The sequence below is a fragment of the Dipteris shenzhenensis genome, chromosome 32 (assembly GCF_047967505.1).
Source record: "Dipteris shenzhenensis isolate YYH24624 ecotype China chromosome 32, Dip_SZ_1.0, whole genome shotgun sequence".
NCBI lineage: Eukaryota > Viridiplantae > Streptophyta > Polypodiopsida > Gleicheniales > Dipteridaceae > Dipteris > Dipteris shenzhenensis.
Genome location: NC_141627.1, coordinates 44130018 through 44151531, shown reverse-complemented (window position 1 = coordinate 44151531; position 21514 = coordinate 44130018). Strand labels below are relative to the sequence as shown.

The 21514-nt window shown below is 41.4% G+C and overlaps 1 protein-coding gene across 2 annotated transcripts; it reads left to right on the top strand.

Annotated features, from left to right (window-relative positions):
• Positions 1–9812: 9812 nt before the first annotated feature.
• Positions 9813–13349, top strand: LOC147880818 (pentatricopeptide repeat-containing protein At2g13600-like). 2 transcript variants are annotated; one of them, XM_087370921.1, is made up of 5 exons: positions 9813–10240; positions 10328–10410; positions 10625–10812; positions 10956–12151; positions 12238–12417. In XM_087370921.1, the coding sequence occupies exons 1-5, from the start codon at positions 10006–10008 to the stop codon at positions 12270–12272; spliced, it is 1737 nt and encodes a 578-aa protein (XP_087227047.1). In that variant the 5' UTR covers positions 9813–10005; the 3' UTR covers positions 12273–12417. The 2 variants fall into 2 exon arrangements, with proteins under 2 accessions (XP_087227047.1, XP_087227046.1); XM_087370920.1 differs by having other exon boundaries at positions 10956–13349.
• Positions 13350–21514: the final 8165 nt, after the last annotated feature.

The following is a 21514-nucleotide window of genomic DNA, read 5'->3' as shown; positions in this document are numbered from 1 at the left end:
TAACGAGCATTCGTTGAGCGAAACATTCCAAGCCTGGCATGACATGCACATGGCAAACATTGCCACAATTAATTCCAATCAAGTAATGTTCAACAAGATCACCTCTTGTACACAAGCTCCACCCAGCAATGAATCAAACACAAACTCCTCTACAAGCCAATCAAGAAATTCTAAAACAAACACAAGGAAATTTAACATTCAAAATGAAATGCCAAAGCGTACAAGCAAGAAAGGTTCCTTGCCTATCGATTTTGACTCTTCTAAGCCATATAAGGACATGTTGTCATTCTCCTTTAGTTGTCAAACATGCAACATACAATCCCTAGAGCATGTCTTACCTAACAATGCATACTATCGGCTTATGCCACAAACAAACCTAGACCAACGAGCCATAATAGGTGACATCCTGTTTAAAAAAAGAGTATCGCCCCATGAAAAAATTAGGCTTTTTTTGTCAGGCAACGCAGGCTCAGGGAAAACATTCACTTTACTGCTACTGATCGTTCAAGCACTACATCGAATTTATGTCCACAAACAAACAACAGGCCCCAAATTGCCTAGAGTACTCCTGTTGGCCTACACAGGAAAAGCTGAAGAGAGATTGGCGGAAACACATTGCACACAGCTTTGCACCTGCCCCTACTGGCAAGTGTCAACACAAGCCTCGGCGTAGACAAGCTACAAAACCTTTTCGCTCTATACAGAAACGTAGAACTCATCGTGATTGATGAAAAATTGCTTGTGGGGCTAAACACGTTCGTGGTAGCTAATATGTACATGCGTGACGAGCTAAAGCACAACCATGATGGAGAGTCGACATTATAGTTTCTGGTGATCTCTGCCAAGCTAGCCCGATGCGAGATGCTTGGCTATTTTGACAACAATCAAAACAAGCAACACTAATGGGGTCATGCTGGGGAACACAAATCCACTACTACGAGCTAAGCCATCCAATGTGACACGAGAGAGGCACATTCTTGGACTTGCTAAACAAGGTGTGTTTTGGGGCACAAACAAGAAGGGACATTGACGTGACATTGAACTGTACGTACGCAAGGGCGACCTTTATGGCATCATAAGTGCAGCCACCATATCAATCATGGTTGGATGGGCTTATGTCCTTGGCATCCCAGACAAGCACAAGAAGCTGCACCTTTTCTACACAAACAAAGCCAAAGATGCAACCACAACAACTACGTTTTCCAAACAATGCCAGAAATCTTTGATGCCACTGACCATAAGCACAAAACATGCAGCAAGGAAATAACCATTTTCAACGAGCCAAGAGCAATTGCGAGCCTGCATAAGCAATTAAGGCTCAAGGTTGGAATGATTGTCGAAATATGCTCTGGTAACTTGGACATCAATGAGACAGAATAGTCAATGGAGCAGAGGGAATATTCAAAGGGTCAGATGTCGGCAACTAGATCAAAACTTTGTGGGTGCAGTTTGCATATGAAAAAACAGGGCAAGGTGCCCATGCGCAAAACAAAAGCAAATACAAGCACAAGGTGCTGCACCTTTTCTACACAAACAAAGCCAAAGACGACCACAACAACTACATTTTCCAAACAATACAAACAATGCTAGAAATCTTTGACGCCACCGACCACAAGCACAAAACATGCAGCAAGAAAATAACCATTTTCGACGAGCCAAGAGCAACTGCGAGCTTGCACAAGCAATTAAGGCTCAAGGTAGAATGATTGTTGAAATATGTTCTAGTAACTTGGACATCAATGAGACAAAATAGTCAATAGAGCAGAGGGAATATTCAAAGGGTCAGATGTCGGCAACTAGATCAAAACTTTGTGGGTGCAGTTTGCAGATTAAAAAACAGGGCAAGGCGTCCGTGCGCAAAACAAAAGCAAATACAAACATACGCTACCCACATGGACACCAATAACAAAACTAATGAGGGAGTTCCAAATAGGGAACAACCACCTCAACACAGCAACTAGGACACAATTCCCAGTCTAGCCAGCAGCAGCAGCAAGAACAATCCATCATTCGCAAGGACTCACAATGGACTCATTTGATGTTACCAACATCAAGACACATGGGCTACTGTACACTGCACTTTCATGAATCTGAGACCCATAGAACCTATAGCTATTACAGAAAATTGAGCAAAAACACATAAAAGTAGACAAGTTGGTTCTCCAAGAAATAGAACGCCTCCAAACAAACAAAATGTGGCCTTTTTCTAAAGATGGCCTAGGCAAAACACATCAAGGAAGGAAAACATTACAAAGTCTGAACACATGATCATTCAATGCCCACAAGGAAGACATCAACCTTCATAGGCCATCATGGGTGCAACAGTACTATGCCTCCAAGAAACACACACCAGAGAAAATGACAATATAGGACTGCCTGGATTCTGCCACATTGCAACAAGCCAAGGGTTAGGACTCACCACATACTTTAAGAGTGACATCCAAATCAAACAATCAAAAGAAATCTGCAGCCAAGGCTGCGGGTGCCTAGTCGTGGAAATGGAAATGCCCACAGTCGAACAAGTAACCATGATTAACATCTACAAACCACCAAAGGTAAAAACAAGCACACTCATTCACATCTTGTGCAAACAAGCACAGTCTTCCGCAATCCATGGGAGCCATGAACATGGAACAACTCATTACAATGCCCACAACAATATATAAAAGCACTATTGACCACATTTGGGAAAACTCACACACACCAAACACACTGCACGGAACATATTTAGTATATTGGTCTAACCACTCCCTCGTCTACTCATCCCTGTCCTATGCAAGACAAGATAACAAAGCCACTCTCCTGCCATTGATTGAACCTAGCATAAAAACTCCAAAAAAAATCTTAATATGTATTTTTATTATTATTCTATGTATTATGTGAGAAGGTTGTGCTTTGTTTTGTATCCTATCTTTAGAAATTGATCAATGTGTAGTATTTCTTGAGTTTTTTTTCCTTATGTGTGTATGTATGTTATAGAATGATCTGTCCAATATGTGTATGGTGTTCCAGAGCGAGTGGCTTCATTTGGTATGTTGCTCCAAATGTGGTCTAATTGTGTTCCATATATTGTCATGATGTGATGGCATTGTAAGTTGTACTTAAAGTTGGACATAATTTCTTTTAATGTTTGTGACTGTTTTGTTTGTTTCAACATATTGATGTTGAAATCTCCTATTAAGATCACATTGGTTGCATATTGTAGATGTTCGATAATGTGGTTTTTAATAATTGGAAGAACAATTTATATGCACTAGATGGTGATCTGTATATATTTGCAATTGTGTAGTGGTTGTTTTTTATCTCAATGTGTGCAGTTGTTATCTCAATTCCGTGTTTTGCAATGTTATTTGTTTGAAGAATGGTGATGTGATTCCGTACTAATATGCAGGTGGAGTGGTTGTTTATGCATTTAAAAGTTGAAGGGAGATGTGTTTTACTTTTTTCAGTTTGGGTTTCTTGCAAGCAAATAATATCCGAATTCATGAGTGTTAGAGTGGCTACAATGTCTTCTTTGTATTTTTGTAATGATCTTGTGTTTAAAGATAAAATAAGAATAGTCTTTTCTTTATGGTTGTGGATTTTTTCCCATTTTGATTGAGTAGCTAGTCTCTTCATTTCTTCGTGTACATCTTTATCTACAAGGAAGTTTTGTTGTTGTAGTGGCTGTAGCAGGTATAGGTTTTCTATTTTTTTCACACGTGACAGGGCTGTGTATGTGAGACCATGTGTTCGAATGTCTGTTGGAGAGAAGGCAACATTTTCCATTGTCAACCCTTGGGATCTGTGTATGGTTCTCGCTGCAGCTGGCTAGATCAAAAATTGTTGTCGAGTGAGGATAGTTTTTTTAGAAGGGCCAATTTGTATTTCTTTTGTTACTCTCAGTATTGGTGTCCATTTTCTATTAGTAGTTGTTGTGTATGCATGGATATTTTTTTCCCTTCTTTCTCTCCCTATTTATGGGTTTTGAAATTGAATCCGTATGATGTCATCATTTTGATTTGTGGACATGCTCATGAAAATACCGTCTGCACCATTTACAAGTCCATCTTGTTGATTTATGTTTCCTGAGCATATTTCAACCAACATTCCTTCTTTAATTTGTATAATTGTTCTCAGGCCATCTGTTGCTTTTGGGTTTTCCAATAGTTTACATGAAATGTGGCTACTGTTATTAAATGTATCAATTGCTTTAATGTTATATTCTTTTCCTTTTGTTGCATGAAATACCTTTTTATTGTGGTTATTCATGTCCAAGTTTATGTAGTAAATATGGGGGAAAATGGGGTCTTGTGGTGGTGGATGGAAGCAGTTGTCGTTTATGTATTTTATTTGTTCTGGAGTGTGTGCACATATTCTGAAACTATTGAGTGCCTCCATGAATTTGTTGTTGTTTTGTCGCATTGGTTGCTTCACCTCGTAACATTTTGGTTTTGTAAGCCAATACGTGTCTGCTATTGTTTCGAGTCTCTTTTTCTTGTTTGAATACCCAACTGTCTCTTACTGGTTTGGCTTGGTACAAGTCCCCTGAACAAATGACATCGATGCCACCGAAGTATTTCGTGTGGTTTCTTTTGAATGTACGCATGCGAAGGTCTGCAAAATCTAAAGTTCGTCTACCAACTAGCGAAATCTCATCAAATATAATAAGTTGTACTTGTTCGTACATGCGAATAAGTGTATCTAGTTTTTTTTTTGCCAAGCTTGTTAGGTTCTTTGTTTGTAATGGTAAATGAAGTGTAGAGTGAATAGTGAGCCCATTTATGTTGTATGTTGCTTTTCCTATGTAGGCTAACATTAGGACATGTATCAAATTGTAATCTATGTTTTGTATTGTTTGATTGTAATGTCACAAACAAACCTTGAACTATGTGTTTTCCCTGTTCCAGTCCCACATGTTAAAAATAGGTGTATTTTTTCATTTGGTTTTATTTGTTTTCGTATCATAATGTCATCGAATAGTTGTCTTTGTTCAAAGTTCAATGATCAAATCATTTTGAAGTACTTGTCATTTTGCATGAGAATTTGTTTTTTTTAAGGAATGATAAATTTGTTGTTTAATGTTTTCAGCTGTTTCGCTTTCATGTCTAATGCAATGTCGTATTTGGGGAAGTTGTGCTCTTGTGATGCATGCGTCATTTTTACTTTTTGTATCATCGTGCTCATTGATTAATAATCTATCACATGTATTTGTTTCTTGATCGTTGTCATTGTCTTTTGTATATAAAGCTCTATTTTATGTAATTGTTTGATATAGAGCATTACAAGCCTCTTTCCAAGATCCATGTGTTAATAATTCATGTTCTTCATCATTTTTGAAAGGAAAGTATAATAGTAACCGTTCACGATAATAGGTCTCTAGATCTTTTGTTGCATTGAACTTGATGAATCTTATGATTTTTGTTTTTTTCCTTTGTTTGATGGTGCCGCTTTTATGATCGTATTCCGTAATAAATGTTGAGAGCCAAATGTTGTTCATGTTTTCTCTTTTTTTTATTTGTCTATGATAGTTTGACATGTAATATCTGTTGATTCAATGGGGAGTTGTAGCAATTGTTGTTTTCTTTTAAGAATGAGAGCTCTATTTTGTTGATGATTGTGTTTATGAAAGAAAATTCTTGGCCTTCCAGCGTTGCTGTCGGTTGCATGGGTGTGGAGTCGGTTGGATGAGTGTAGTCGGTTGTAGAAGATTGTCGAACGTCGATTGTTTTAGTAGATGTAGTTTTGGGAATTCGCTCGTGAGAGGTTGCCTATAAAACAATGTACAGTGGTAGTGTAACAGCACAACTACTGTTCGTATCACTACGTTTGTGAGCTCGAAGTTTGCAGTGTTTTGCGTACGTCTGTTAGGATTTGAAACATCTGAAGGTTGAAAGCAAAGTGTTCGTTTGTCATGGCAAGTGTTTCCGAAGTTGACATGTCTGACTGCGTCCAAGGTATATCGTCTTGGTTCGTTATTCTGGTTTTTCTTGCATATTTCATTCAAATGTATCACCTCCGTCTGAATGTCGGTGTTCAATAAAGCACGAGATTGTCTTCTGTTTTTCCCCCGTGGCTTGTTTGTTTGAGACTCGTAATTAGCTCACAGTTATTGTGCGGTTGTTAAGCCTTTTGTTTTTAGAGGCTTAGATTTTGTTGTTCGTTGTTTTTCCAAGCCAAGTAAAGCTGTCAATGGTTACCTGGGTCTGTTTGGAACTAGTTGCATCTGTTTTGGAGGTTTTGTGTTAGTTTGGAAGTGTATATCGGCCTTCCTTGCCGTTCAGACTGGTTGGGGTAGTTAAGGACTCTTTTCTTGGGTTTGGAGCTTCGCTTTACGTTCGGAAGTTGTCTTAGTGCTGTTGCATCTAAAGCCTATTGGCCCTGCAAGGAAGCGAGATGGATATGGCGGAAAGTGTAGGAGGTGACTTTGTCTTTATATTGCATTTTAAAGTTTTGGAATTGAGATAGCTATTTCGTTTACTGTTCTTTGTGAACAGAGCTGTGAATCTCGAATCTGAGTTCTTGAATGAAGCTATTATAGTTACGTTTTGATTGTTCTAAGTGGCGCGGTATATGCATGTGTGGAGAGGCAGAAGCTGAGCTTCGAATTTGTGTTTTCGGGTAGCAAATGGGCTGTGAATGTGACTGTTTCTATGTTTGTGATGGTCACTGGTTTTCAAACTACAGACGTAGCAGCTGAGGTCCGAAATTCTTTTTTGGGTAGAAGGGCGCTCTGAACGGTACTGTTAAAGAGTTTTCTGATGTTCAGTGGATCCCGAATTTCCATTTTGTCGTAGTAACTTCATTTAGGCAGTGTGTGTGTTGGTGAATTTGATGTTTTGTTTTCAAACCTGTGACGTGTTGACTCTTTTATTTTGTCTACCTAATTGTGATTAATTGTTAGTGGAAATCAGTCCAATTAGTTTGCGTCGTCAATGCATGTTTGTTTGCAATGTCTGTCTTGTCTTCCAAAATTGTTGGAAGAGACTCTCTGGAAGGCCCAACATTTACATTATCCGCCAGATGTTTCGAGTTTATGGGTATGTGTCACGACATTAGCCAATTGCAAGAACGTTTATTGGCTATAGATCTTGCTTATACAGGACACACTACGAAAAACATTATTTTAATAGGGTAGCTGACACCTAGATTGGACAGCGTGGAGATGCGATCGAAGGACCTTATGTTATTGCAGATGTGAAGTATATTATATATATTACAAATGGAATTCAAGATCTGCACGTCACCAGTGCTTTCTAATACTGAAGAGTTACAATTGTATATTTTTTTAAATGGCGAAATCAATATGGAAGGAGTTATGATCAATAAAAAATTAGTTGTTTAATATTAATTTTAGAAAAGTTTTGATAATGATGTGGCTCTCATTCGTGCAATCTACACTTCTGGAGAATGTCTCCTTTGTAGAGGTAGGATTTTTTTAATGTATGGATGTGTATGCAATTCGGGGGCTCATGTGTATGCAATTCGGGGCCTTAATTTGGAGCCATTTTTGTCTATCGTAAATTCCCCTTGAAGAGTCTTATGTATGGATGTGTACGCAACTCGGGGCCATTTTTTGTCTATTGCACATGTCATCAGTGGACTTGGGCTCTGGCCTTCTTTCTCCGTTCATGTACTTGTGTTGGCACTGTCCTTGTTTGCCTCTCTCTGCAGCACTCAGTGGATTACAGTTTGATCAGAGCCTAGGAAACAAATCAGAACCCTCTCATTCCTGAATTCCCAGTCCCTTGTGGGTTGTTTTCCAGCTGCCCCAGAGCTGTCAAGTCATGACGTGGCCTTTCCAGGGATTATAGCCCTAACTAAACTTTCCAACATTGTTTTTTAGACATGAAAGACGAATTCGAAACACAAGGCTAACATACCAAGACATAGCAAAATCGGAATTAACACACACATCTTTGCATTTCTCACAAAATATATACCAAATTTGTTCTTCAAGTCGATTAAAGTTTTAATAAATAAGGTCATGCAATCAGTTTGGGTTCGTTTGCGTAAAGGAGTGCTACAAAATAAAATAATATATGCAAAGGATGTTATGAATGACACAAACATTAACGCTATTTTAAATTCTAGAATAGGATACAAGGACTTTGAGAATTTGCGGACTTTGCCAGACTACAAAGAGAAACTCAGGAAAGATGCGTTTGCAATGATGAGACAATTGGGATGCCCAACCTTTTTTATGATGCTATCGTGTGCAGAAAGATTAGGGCAACGTTTGACAAGATGTCTACAACAAAAGTACTCAAACAACAACAAAACACAAGAGAAAGACAAAGACTTAACTGCCACATTAAGAGAACTAATAAGAGACGACCCGAGGATATTGCAAGATATTACACACAAACTCCAAAAAATCCTAAATTTGATAATGAAAGACAAACGATTACTCGAAAATTTTATGGACTACTTTTTCGTTACAAAATTCCAAAACAGAGAAAGTCAGCATGAACACGGAATTTTATGGGTACAACATGGACCTATATATGGTATTCATGAGGATGAGAAAATTGTCTCCTTTATTGACAAATACATAACATGCGATAGGAGCTTGCTACCAACAAACATTAAAGACATACAAACACATAAACACAAATTCACTTGCAAAAAAAGCAACAGCAACAACTGCAGATTTCACTATCCGAAGCCTCCACTACATGAAACAATGATATTGGAACCACTATCACAAAGCATGATTCATAGTTACAAACAAATATATCAATCTATTTCTACAAGTATAAATCGTATAGCACCCGACACACAAATGAAATTTGCTGAATGGATAGTCGATATTGGAATTGACATTTCAACATATATACTAGCACTACGTTCATCGATTACAAAAACAACCCTGTTCTTAAAAAGACAACCAAAAGACGTTTTCACAAATGCTTTCAATCATGAAATGAGTTTTTGTCACAATCAAACATGGACATACAATACATTATCGATCCATACTCGGCTACAACATATTGCACTTCACAAATGGAAAACACAATAACAAGAAGTCTCCGAGAAATAATGACAGCTTGCACAAAAAATGATAGTAACACACACGATAGATTGTGTATACCCTTCATAACCCTCATGCAGCAACAACGTGTTGCATGACTGGTTCCACAGGGTGTGAATATGTGTATGCTCTGCCCCTTTCAACCCGCATCTGCAGGCGGATGAATCGGACAACCACTGCAGCATCGAAATCCTTCTCCCGAAAAAACAGCTGCTCCACTAATAGCTTTGTAGAACAGAAGGGATAACGCCAGAGCAAGTACGCTGCAAAAAAGAGCACGAGCGCCAGGAGGAGATGAAGGGAAAAGACTCGACAGAAGAGCGGCAGCCTGAGTAGAAAATTGAGCAGGAGAGCGGCAGCACGAGCAGAAGAGGCGCTCTTCAGAAAAGGGCATCAGCGAGCGAACTGTGCAGAGAAGGAGCTGTACACAGAAAGAGCTGTGCAGAGAAGGAGCTATGCACAGAAGAGAAAGAGCGGCGAAGATGGTGGAGAGGTCTGTACAGAGAATGAGCAGCCAAAAAGGTGAAGGTCTCTACCAACAGAAGACCTAAACTAATTCTAACCATACACAAAACCTACCCCTAACCTAACCCCTATCTACCAACTACGTCACTAACCACAACCTAGCCCGCATATGAACTCATCTAGTCCCACTAACCTGGTCAAATTGACCAACAACACATAAACCCACTCTTTTCCCAACCCAAGCCCCAAAAACCCAACCTTCCCTAAGACCCTTGCAGGGCCAAAAAGGCAGGCCGTTTGAACTAAGCATGTTCATCTTGTTGAGCATATCGAGCTTTGAAAGCGAGGGTCCTCGATATCCCGATTCCCAAACATTTCATTCCTCCAACATCAAATTCATTTGTGACAAGGAGCCATTAAAGATGTACCCATATATGCGTTTACCTCTCTCTCCATCCGTTCACCGTTGGACTTAGGACTCGATTGCAGCTAAGTAGCAGCTCTGGGAAACGTTGGATCATATATATATGGGAAGGGCAACCCCGCATGCCCTTAGAAGACCTCTTCTGTGCTCAAGAATCAGCAATTCTCCTCAAATTGGATCTCGGGATTGCACCTACGATATAGAACTTTCTTCTGGAGACAACATTCCAGCCAGTGCGAATTTCCTGGGGACAAGCTGGGACATGCAACTTTCTGCAGCATTCTCTTCAACAGCAAGCAATTGGAGGCATCCTGGCACCACCAGCGGTCGAAGGAAAGGTGAGCTTTGGTACCGTACTTAAATAAATGGAACGATAGTGCCAGCCCAAATGCAAATTACTAACGGCATAAGGATTTGTATTGCAGAGAAAGAAATGGTAATAGAGCAATTGTGGCAGAAGTTTTTTGCAGATCCTTCGCGATGGCGGGATAATAGTAGCCTAAAAAAGGTGAGCTTCAGATGCCTCCACATTTTTCGTAGTGTTTTTTGTTTCATCGACTGTCTGGCGGGAGCAGCGTAGGAAAAATGGGAGTTCAGCCTGTGAATAGTTACAGAAGATTACAGTTTGTTGGTCTTGTTTATTTGCTTTTCGGGTTATCGAAATTTACAGGTTGTTGGTCTCCTGCATTCTTCTTTAAGCGTAGCCTGCGTGCCTCTTACAGAGAAATCCGACATCTCCAGACTTTGTTCACTGTGAAACAAAGGAGGCCTTGTGGATAGACAATTGGTCGAATCCCTCTTGGGTAGAAGCACGACTGGCAGCCTCAAAGCAGGGCAGACCAGAGTCTTTTTGTGGACTAAGAACACCCCCGGGTTTGAATTTGGAACCTCCAAGCGGAAGCTGCTTAAGGTGTACCATCGTTGGTGTGTGGAACTTTCCCATATTGTACAGCTAGGCATCTGCCGTTCGTTATTTCAGAGTTCCTCACGCTGCTACCTTTGAGTCTTGTGAAGAATTCTCAGGCATGATACTGCTGCGTCTACATCATGCAGGATAGCAGGAAGTGATAAGTTTTCTGGCACTTTCGAGGAAATAAAAAAACTGTGCGAAAAGGGAAGGCTTGATGATGCATTGCAGGCAGTGGTTCTCATGGACCGACGAGGAATTCATCTTTCTACCAACATCTTCTATTGTCTTCTTCAAGGGTGCATCAAGACGAAAAACATGGCCATGGGAAAGGAAGTTCAATCCCTGATTTTGAGAACTGAATATGATTCAAATGCTTTTTTGGCAAACTCCCAAATACGTTTGTTTGCCTCTTGTGGAAATTTGTTGGAAGCAAAATCGGTGTTCGGCAAACTACCTGAACCAAACGTTTTCACATGGAGTGCAATTATCTCCGCACATGCAAAGCTTGGAGAAGATGAGGAGGCTATCAGCCTATATCAGCGAATGCAACAGTCTAATGTGCAACCGGATGAGTTTGTTTTTGTGGCTGTCCTGCAAGCATGTGCCAATGCAATCGCTCTGACACAGGGCAAGGTAATTCATGTCCAGATAATTGAAAATGGCTCTAAATCGAATATTATTGTTGGTAACACGCTCATTGATATGTATGCCAAGTGTGGGAGCATTGATGATTCGCGTAGGGTGTTTGCAGAATTGTCATATCGAAGTGTTGTTTCATGGACCGTACTGATAACTGGATATGCGCAACTTGGGCATGGCAAAGAAGTTTTAAGACTTCTCCAGGAAATGCAACAAGAGGGCATGAAGCCGAATCAAGTGACTTGGAACGGACTGATTGCCTCACATGTGCAGCATGGAAATGGTCATGAGGCTCTCAAACTTTTTCATCAAATGCAAGACAAGGGTTTGAAGCCAAACAATGCCACATTTGTCAGCGTTCTGAAAGCCTGTTCCTGTTTAGCAGCCCTAGACCAGGGCATGCTGATTCATGCTAATCTTATTGAGAGCGGCATCGAGTTTGATATGTCTGTTAATAATACTCTGATTGACATGTACACTAAGTGCGGGAGCATTGAACAAGCAGAATATTTGTTCGAGAGATTGTCGAGGCCCGATGTGGTGACATGGAATGCGTTGATAGCAGGCTACGCTCAACATGGACACAATCAGGAGGCTCTCCAACTCTTTCAGAAGATGCAAAAAGAGGGCATGGAGCTTGGCAGTGGCACGTTTGTTTGCACTCTTAAAGTGTGTTCCAACATAGGTGCCTTAGATCAGGGTAGGCGGATTCATTCTCTTGTTGTGGAAGGTGGATTTGAGTCTGAAATATTTGTCACTAACACAGTCATTGACATGTATGCCAAGTGTGGAAGTCTTCAGGATGCCCAGCGAGAATTTGAGAGAGTGCCTGAGAGAGATGTGGTGGCATGGAATGCCATTATTTCAGGATACTCCCAGCATAGTAACACTCTCTCAGCCCTCCAGTATTTTGAGGGCATGCAACAAGAAGGCTTGAAGCCAGATGGTCTGACAATTGTCTCTCTTCTGTCTGCGTGCAGTCATATGGGGCTCATGGATGCAGGACGTTACTATTTTCAGTCAATGATGGCAGACCATGGCCTCACACCCTCCATTGACCATTATAACTGTATGGTTGACCTCCTTGGACGTGCAGGCAATTTATCCGAGGCAGAAGATTTGCTTCAGACTATGCCCTTCCAATCCAATTTCACAGTGTTGACATCTTTGTTAACTCATTGCAGAACACATGGCAATGTGAAGCTAGGAAGGTGGTGTTTTGATCACATTCTTCTACTGGATCGCATAAAAGCTGCTGGACACTTGCTCATGTCAAGCATATATGCTGAAGCCGGCATGCTAGAGGAGGCAGCTGAAGTAGAAGAACTGAGAAAGGTTGGATATGCATGGAAGAAGCCAGGGAAGGCCGCTATTGAAGTTGGTAACAAGGTGCATGCATTTGTTGTAGGAGGCGAGGGCCACCCAAAAGGCAATGATACGTGTGGAAAGTAAAGAGACTGAATGCACAAACAAAGGAAGAAGGTTATGTGCCCAATTTGGACTTGGCTTTATTGCTGGTGTCCACAGCCTAAGGTTACCTATCCTATTAGAAGTTCATAGACATGGTTATAGCAAAGACTAAGAAGATGGCACAATTTTGTCCCTGAGTTTGTGAGAACCCACCAAACCAACTCCTCTGGCTCCAACATAGAATCTGCTCAACCAATAAAGCCATTGGCAGAACAGATGTGCATATGTGGTGTCACAGCGGAAAGGTGACTCATGATGCAACTTGCATGTGTATTCTCTTGAGTCTTGACCATTCAACAAACAAATACAAAGGTCAAGGTTATTGAAGACGGAAAGAAATCCTACATGAAAGTGAGCAGAAATTCCCTTGGTTACGCTCTTGGTTACCAATAAAGGAACATGACAAGGAGAGGATAAAGAACATGAAAGTGAATGCATGGAAATAGATAGAGCAAATGGAATTGAATTTAGGGGCAAAGGACCTTGCTGTTAACACATCAACATCAATGCAATTTAGTGGGCGTTGTACAACGTTAGGCATATTCTCGAGGGGGTCATGTAGGAGGGTAGGTTTTTGTGTGGTGATCATGTGTTCACATAATCACATCATTATGCACAGTCATCCCGCTTCAAATGCAGATTACGCACTGAATCACCATCCATTATCTAGATTACAAACCAACCAATCATGATATACTGATAGTACAAATAATATATTGGCATCACACTCGCCTGCCTTCCTAATCAATAAACAACACCCCCTAACCCTTATCGGGTTATTCACACAAATTCTATATACTTCCAATGCCTACAAATGCGAAACCCCATCAAAAACCAAAATCTTGGTCTCTTGTAAAGCCAACATTATCAACCTAATCCTCCTTGTGAACCTTTGATAAGCCCATGGCTTAACCGCTTTACTACCATTGATATTCCATGACCTAATGACACATTGCTAAAACCTCATCCACCTTCCACTCCTTACCCCTCCTACTCATTCATCCTTGGTCTTCATTTGGCAAACTATTAAAGGGGTTAAAACTCGCTTCCCACTCACCCTACTCTAGATTTTCACTGTGTCTTTTTCTTTAACTCTAGGATCCCATTACCTCCCTTTTCACTTTTGTGTAGAGTGCTTGTTGGACCCATGTGTACATGCGATTGGGTCTTATTTAGAGGGAACCCCCTCCCCCTTCCCAAAATAATAAAAGCTAATGAAGTGATAACTCCTTTTGGTTTTTTTTTAAAGAATGTAAAGTATGTTTCCAGCATTGCAACCATGTTGGAGGAAACTCAGTCACTAGTAACCAGACATTGAAACACTCATTTTACTCTCAAAATTGAACCAACAACTTGCTAGTCGTCGATCCTCCTATTGTCCCTGTTTCCATCCTCTTTTGCCAACCCTCGCTCCCACTAGAAGTATCGCCAACCCTCGCTCCCACTAGAAGTATCGTCACAAATGAGTCTCTCTCCTTCCTCTCCTTTGTTTTTTCTTGTCCTTGCTATGCTCCAATGGCCTCTCCATCCTCCTATTCATAGTTCCTCCACCTCCCTCTTTAACCCCCTTCCTAGCTTTTCAACCCTCTTTTAATCCTAGGATCTCCTTCCCTTCCTAATCTCTCCATAATCCTCCTCCTGTCCTTCGTGTTATTCTCTTCTACTCGGGAATCTTCCTTGTGTAGCCATAGCCTAGATGCAAGTTGTGAGCCTCTCTTGCATCAACAAATTCTCTTCATTTTCATCAAAAGAGTTGATGACATTCTTAGCAACCATTAGGAGAGTTGGTAAGAGAGTTTTAGCCTTTTTGGCATTGATAGTATAGAAAATTTTATTTAATTCAAATAATCATATGATTCAAAGTGTTAAGCTGGTCTGCGATGTAGGTTGTGACATGAAAAGTTTAAGAACAATGTATCTAGACTATTTGATTTGCCCCATTTTGAGGATTCCATGCCTATAATTTGAGTTCAATGTTACTTTACATGTTGACTTGTAATCATATGAACAGACCATTCCAACATAATACGATAAGTACAACTATTTCGTGGCCATAGCTAGAGTGTTTATTTATACAAAGATAATGAAAGTATTCATGATTAATATGTTACAAATTGGCTTTATTGTTTTAACATTCTCAGACTTAGCCATGCAAGATTGAGAAGTATTTGGTAATATGTAGATACTTTAGCTAGATATGGCAAGATCGAGAAGTATTAGATCACATTTATGTACTTCAACTAGATAACAAAGAATCCTAGGAAATGGATTCACAGGAAGATTATAATAATGAGAATGGGTTGAAATTACTCACTCAAGGATTAATCTTTTTCAAAGGGATGGATTCAATAATTAGAGATCTATTAAATTGAATGCTAGAAAGTGTAGAAATCCTTTTGGTATATACAAGGCTACAATTTAGTAAAATAAAATGAAAATTGTATGTCTTACTATGTGGTTAGTCAAGTCACAAATTTGCATGGAATAGTCTAGACTAATGGTCTTGCTATATCCTTTAGCTCTTTCCTTAGGGAAGGGTAAAAATATCTCCAAGATAAATGTTAGTTGAGGATTAATCATCCTCAAATTATTGAGAAACTACTAAGGATAGACCATACAAGAGGTCATATAGAGGACATGTCTTAAGATAACCATTAGCTTGGGAAAGTACATTGCAGTAGTGGATTCAATATTTGTTATGTAGACAGCTATAGCCCCTAACTTGGTTATGCTCTTGGATAAGCTTAAAATTTAATCCAAAACTTTGATACTTGGTGACATTAGAAGACATGGAACTACAAGAGTTTATAGTATTCATGTACGATATACATAAACACTTGTACATTTTTTCAAAGGCTATCATGATTGCTGAAACTCTATATGAGTTTTTAAGAATTAGAGTATGATGTTAGAAGGTCATTGCCCCACCAGTGAGCCCGGATTTGAGATAACAAGGGGGTAGAGGAAGAAAAAAGGCAGCACACCTACCTGGTAGGGAACCCACGCAGCAGCATGTTGATGGCGCAGTATCCAATGCACCTCTTGGACCATCACACGGACGACGTTGGGGACTATAGCAATAGCCCATGAGCAGGGCTCATGGACCCTTATATAGGCCTGGCCCAAACCGACCAGATCAGCCAATAAAGGCCGACCAGCTTGGTCGGTTGGTGGGCTGGCAGGTCGGTGCATCGGGCTGGGAGCTGACTCCCTAGTCAGCCAATTTGAGGGGGCCTAGCCCCTCCTATACAAAGCCCTCATGCCCTCCTCATTCCTCATCACCTACATAGAGATCCTTGCACACAGGCAAGTGCGCAGAGGGAGAGGAAGAGTCTCAGCCATTGATAGCATCTAGGGCTGTTTGTACATGCTCATCCTTGAGCTTTTGTTTGCCCACTTTTGTGGAGGAAAATATCTGAGTTTCTGTCCTATCTGTCTTTCAATTTTTCTAAGTGTTGAATGAGCTAGTCGAGGAGTGAGGTGTGAGTGATTCTATCCTCTATTTCCAACATGGTATCAGAGCTAGTTCACAGCTCTAGATTGGAGTACCTCTGCAAGAAGGCGACCCTAATCGACACTCAGGTTTGCTACGTGGTCAAGCTCTCCGTTGTAAATTTACTTTACTATTCTTTATTACAGCAAGGATGGAGGACAAAGATTCTACTGTTGCCTCTTCAGTTCCTTCCTCCTCCTTCGGATTCCTCTCATTCACAATCTTGAACTACGAAGAGTCAGGGAAGCAAGACGGGTCAAACTACCCGATCTGGAAGATAAAAATCTGGAGCCATCTTGTGGACCGGAAGTTGTGGAAGATAACAACGGGGGTGGAGGCAAAATCGGAGGACTTGGTGGACAGCAAGGGGAAGATTCTCATTCCAGTGTATGGTGAAGAGCTTGAGAATTGGGAAGAGAGAGAAGCCCACTCCCTAGCATTAATCATTGGGACCACAGCGAACTCTGTTCTTTTGCACATCTAGATAGCCGAGATGTCTATAGAGGCGTGGGCTATCCTTAAAGATTTGTATGAAACGGACAAAACATTTTGAATTCTGATGCTCCAACACCAATTGTACAATCTGAACATGAATGAGGTAGACATAAGGGACCAGCTCGCGGCAGTTGGTCAGAAGGTAGATTCAAGTCAACTAGCATTGTTGATCTTACACAAGCTACCTCGAAGCTTTAAGACTTTCATGACTACAGTCACTACAGGACAGAGGACCAAGCCTCTCACCTTTGAGGAGCTTGGGCCTTTACTATTGCAAAAGAGGCTTAGGAAAATTTGTTTATGCAATCGGACGAGAAGGCTCTTGTGGCAAGGGACAAGCCTGACAAGGGTAAGTTCAAAGGCTCCAAGAACAAAAACAAGACCGAGGATGCATAAAAAAAGAGGCAGATGAAGTGCTTCTACTGTGAGAAGCTTGGTCATTCTGCTAAAGAGTGCCGCAAGAAGAAGGCAAACCTCAAGAAGGAGTCCAAGTCCAAGGAGGAGCCAAAGACCGATTGAATCGGCAAACGTCACGGCCGGCGCTCTCTTCATCATCACTGAGTACTGATCTGCTTATGCAATCAATAAAGGAGAGGAAGGTTGGTATGTGGACAATGGAGCTTCAAAGCACATGTCCAACAAGAAGGAGTGGTTCAAAACCATGGAAGGTACGCATCCCGATTCCAAGGTCACTATTGGGGATAACCAGTCATGCCCTATGAAGTTTGTTGGTAGTATTCCATTCATTACGATTGCAAGAAACGAGAAGTTTATTTTCGGTGCACTGTATGTACCGAATTTATGCAAGAACTTATTGTCTGTCAGTCAGATGGACAAGCACAATATGTCAGTATTATTCAACAATGGCAAGGTCACTTGCATCCAAGGCAAATAGACAGGTGGTGGCTCAAGGTGTCGTGAAGCATGGCTATATCGGCTCAACGCTCTGTTGGTGCATGGGGACCATGGAAGATCTAGATTATGGCATGAGTGGTTCGCTCACGTCAACTATGGCACTCCCTCCAAGATGCAGAAGACAAATATGGTGGATGTTCTTCCACCGTTTGCAGGCAATGATCGTGTCTGCAAGGCTTGTGTGGAAGGCAAGCAACATAGTGGCAAGTTCCCATAGGAGGCCTCATCACGGGCCAAGAAGCCACTCGATTTGGTTCACGCCGACATCTGCAGTGCTACGTCAACAAATTCATTCATAGGTACACAAAGATGAGTAAACAAAGCTGGATCCCCATAGCCGGAGCTATATCTTTGTGGGATACAACAAAGAGTCCAAGGCCTACCGCCTATTTGAACCAAACAAGAAGAAGATCCTTATCAGCACGGATGTAATCTTTGAAGAGACCAAGAGCCACAACCTGTCGAAGAGGTTCCATAACTTCCAGCATTACCCCCACCCAAAGTCACCATCTGAGAGGTGGAGCCAATTAAAGACCCCGAGGAGGAGGAGCATGCCCTAGCTCCCATGTCAACTCCATCAAAAGCACCTCCATCTGAGAAGAAGCTACCTCAATGGTATTTGAAGACATTAGCAGACTCACGGGTCACGAAAAGCAAACTCACGAGTCACGGACATTCCCGAGAGCAATTTCAGAGCGTGGCGGTCTCAAAGAAACATGAAGACTCCCTCCGTGAACCTCGCTTTGGTAGCTCAACTTGTGGAGCCCCTTTCCTTCCACGAAGGGAAGGATATACCATAGTGGCAAGAAGCCATGAAGGCAGAGATGGATGCCATTTTGAAAAATGACACCTGGGATTTAGTGCCCGAACCAACCAAGCGGAAGGTCATTGGGACTAAATGGGTGTACAAGCTTAAGTTCAAGTCAGATGGAAGCTTGGACAAGCACAATGCAAGATTGGTGGTGAAAGGCTATGCACCATCAAAAGGACTTGGCTTCGACGAGACCTTTGCCCCCACAGCTAGGATGGTGACTATTCGGACAGTCTTCATTGCCTTGGCTGCTCATCACAATTGGCCTATTTTTCAGATGGACATCAAGTCTGCATTTTTGAATGGTAACCTGGACGAGGAGGTATATGTGGCACAACTACTAGGATTTCATATTCCAGGATCCCCATCAAAAGTCTGCAAAGTGAAGAAGGCATTATACATGCTGAAACAGGCCCCCAGAGCTTGGTACAGTGGATAGATGTTTTCTTTTATCAAAGGCGAATCTCTATCTTGACACAGAGGGGGATTTGCGGCTGGTATTAATTCTATATGTGGATGACCTCATCATTACTAGGTATCATACAAAGAAGATTGCTCAGGTCAAGAGACTTCTTATGGAGGAGTTCAAGATGACTGACTTAGGCATACTTCACTACTTTCTTGGGATTGAGGTGAAGCAGGGAAAGAGCAGTATCTTTATGTCACAGGAGAAGTATTGCAGGGAATTGCTCAAATGCTTTGAGAGATGGAAATTTGCAAAGCAACAGTGACTCCCATGGAGATTGGTCTATAGCTGAGTGTGCGTGATCCATCTCAACCGATTGATTCATCACTATATCGACGCTTGGTGGGGAGTTTGCTTTACCTCACCAATACCCGACTAGATATTTCCTTTGTAGTTGGATTGCTCTATCAGTTCTCCGCCACAGCCAAGAAGGCTCATTGGGACGCAGGTATGAGGGTGCTATGGTACTTGAAGGGTGCCTGCACCTACGGCATCACTTATACCAGAGGCATTGAGTTGGGAGGTATATGTGATAGTGATTGGGCAAGTGACATTGATACTTGGAGATCGACCTCTGGATATTGTTTCTTACTCTCTTCAAGAGCCATGTCATGGCTAAGTAATAAACAACCTACTGTCACCCTTTCATCTACAAAGATGGAGTACAGGGCTGCCTGTACAGCAGCATGTGAAGGATTGTGGCTCAGGTGGATCTTGGAGGACATGTATGTGGCCCAAGAAGATGCGACTGTGGTTATGTACGACAACCAGAGTTGCATAGCGATCACCAACAACCCTGTGTTTCATGCACGGACGAAGCACATTGAAGTCCAGTACCACTTTGAACTCATCGACGAAGAAGTCATAGAGTTGATATACTGCCCAACCAATGACATTATCTCAGATGTCTTCACGAAGGCACTTCCCAAGACGCAGTTGGAACACCTCATTCAACGCATGGGGATTGGCCCACAGTTGTGTCATTGAGAGGAGGTGTTAGGTCACTACCCACCTGTGAGCCCCCAATTTGAGGGGATAAGGGGGCATAAGAACATAGGGGGTAGGGGAAGGAAAAAGGCAGCACACCTACCTGGCAAGGAACCCGCGCAACAGCATGTTGATGGTGCAGCATCCAATGCACCTCCTGGACCATCACATGGATGGCGTTGGGGACTGCAGCAGCAGCCCATGAGTAGGTCTCATGGGCCCTTATATAGGTCTAGCCCAAGCCAGCTAGATTAGCCAGTAAAGGCCGACCAGCCTGGTCGATTGGTGGGCTTGCAGGTCGGTGCATTGGGCGGGGGGCCGATTCCTTGGTCGGCCAGTTTGAGGGGACCTAGCCCCTCTTATAAAAATCCCTCATTCCTTCCTCATTCCTCATCACCTGCATCATAGACAGCCTTGCACATAGGCAAGTGCACAAAGGGAGAGGAAGAGTCTCAGCCATTGACAGCATCTCGGGTTGTTTGTACATGCTCATCCTTGAGCTTTTGTTTGCCCACTTTTGTGGAGGAATATATATGAGTTTCTATCCTATCTCTCTTTCAGTTTTTGTGACTTATGTATGAGCTAGTCAGGGAGTGAGGTGTGAGTGATTCTATCCTCTATTTCCAACAATGAGAGTATATGTATAGATTTTGCTCTTTGATCATGCTTGGATTTTTATGGAACCAAATCTAGGCTGCTTCATGAAAGTTCTCCTTATCCACATTCCAAGCACTAGCACTATTATATTGGAGGTAATGGACATGGTGTTATCCTTTTTTGGTTAATGCACTCTCGTGTCTCAACTATAGAAAAGACGTATGGTATAGACAAATAGGGAGAAATTCATGTGTATAGCACCCTATTCATCTTCTTAATGTAACCCAGTGAGTGTTTTATCAACATCCTTGTCATTGGATTGCTATTTAGCAATTTCTTGGGCTACTTGAATTGGTTATTGGATTTTGCTTAGATAATCTTCAGCTTTTTACATTTATTTGGGAGGTGTGCTGTGTGATAAGCCTTTAGGAAGCATCTTCCATCATTTTGACATACCTCAGGTCTTTGAGGATGTGACTACAAATTTTGGTAGTGAAGGAGAAACAAAGAAAAGCGATCAAAGAAAATGAGTTGCATTGCTTTGTTAGAAATGCCCTAGATCACCTTAGGAAATTAATTAAGCACAACCTCATATACAAATGGCAAGCTAAAAAATTTAAAGAGTGCATCTAAGGGTTCCCTAAAGATGTTGTGTTTGTGTTAGATCTTGCAAAAAAATACTCATTCTAGGAACAAAATGGCATACAATCCATGCAATAGAATTCAAAGCAAGTCACTATTTCTTGTTTAAATAACATAAGTTTAGACAAGAGGTTATGGAAAACCATCCATTTCTACATATGTGATGGAAAGGTGCATGACACTCTAT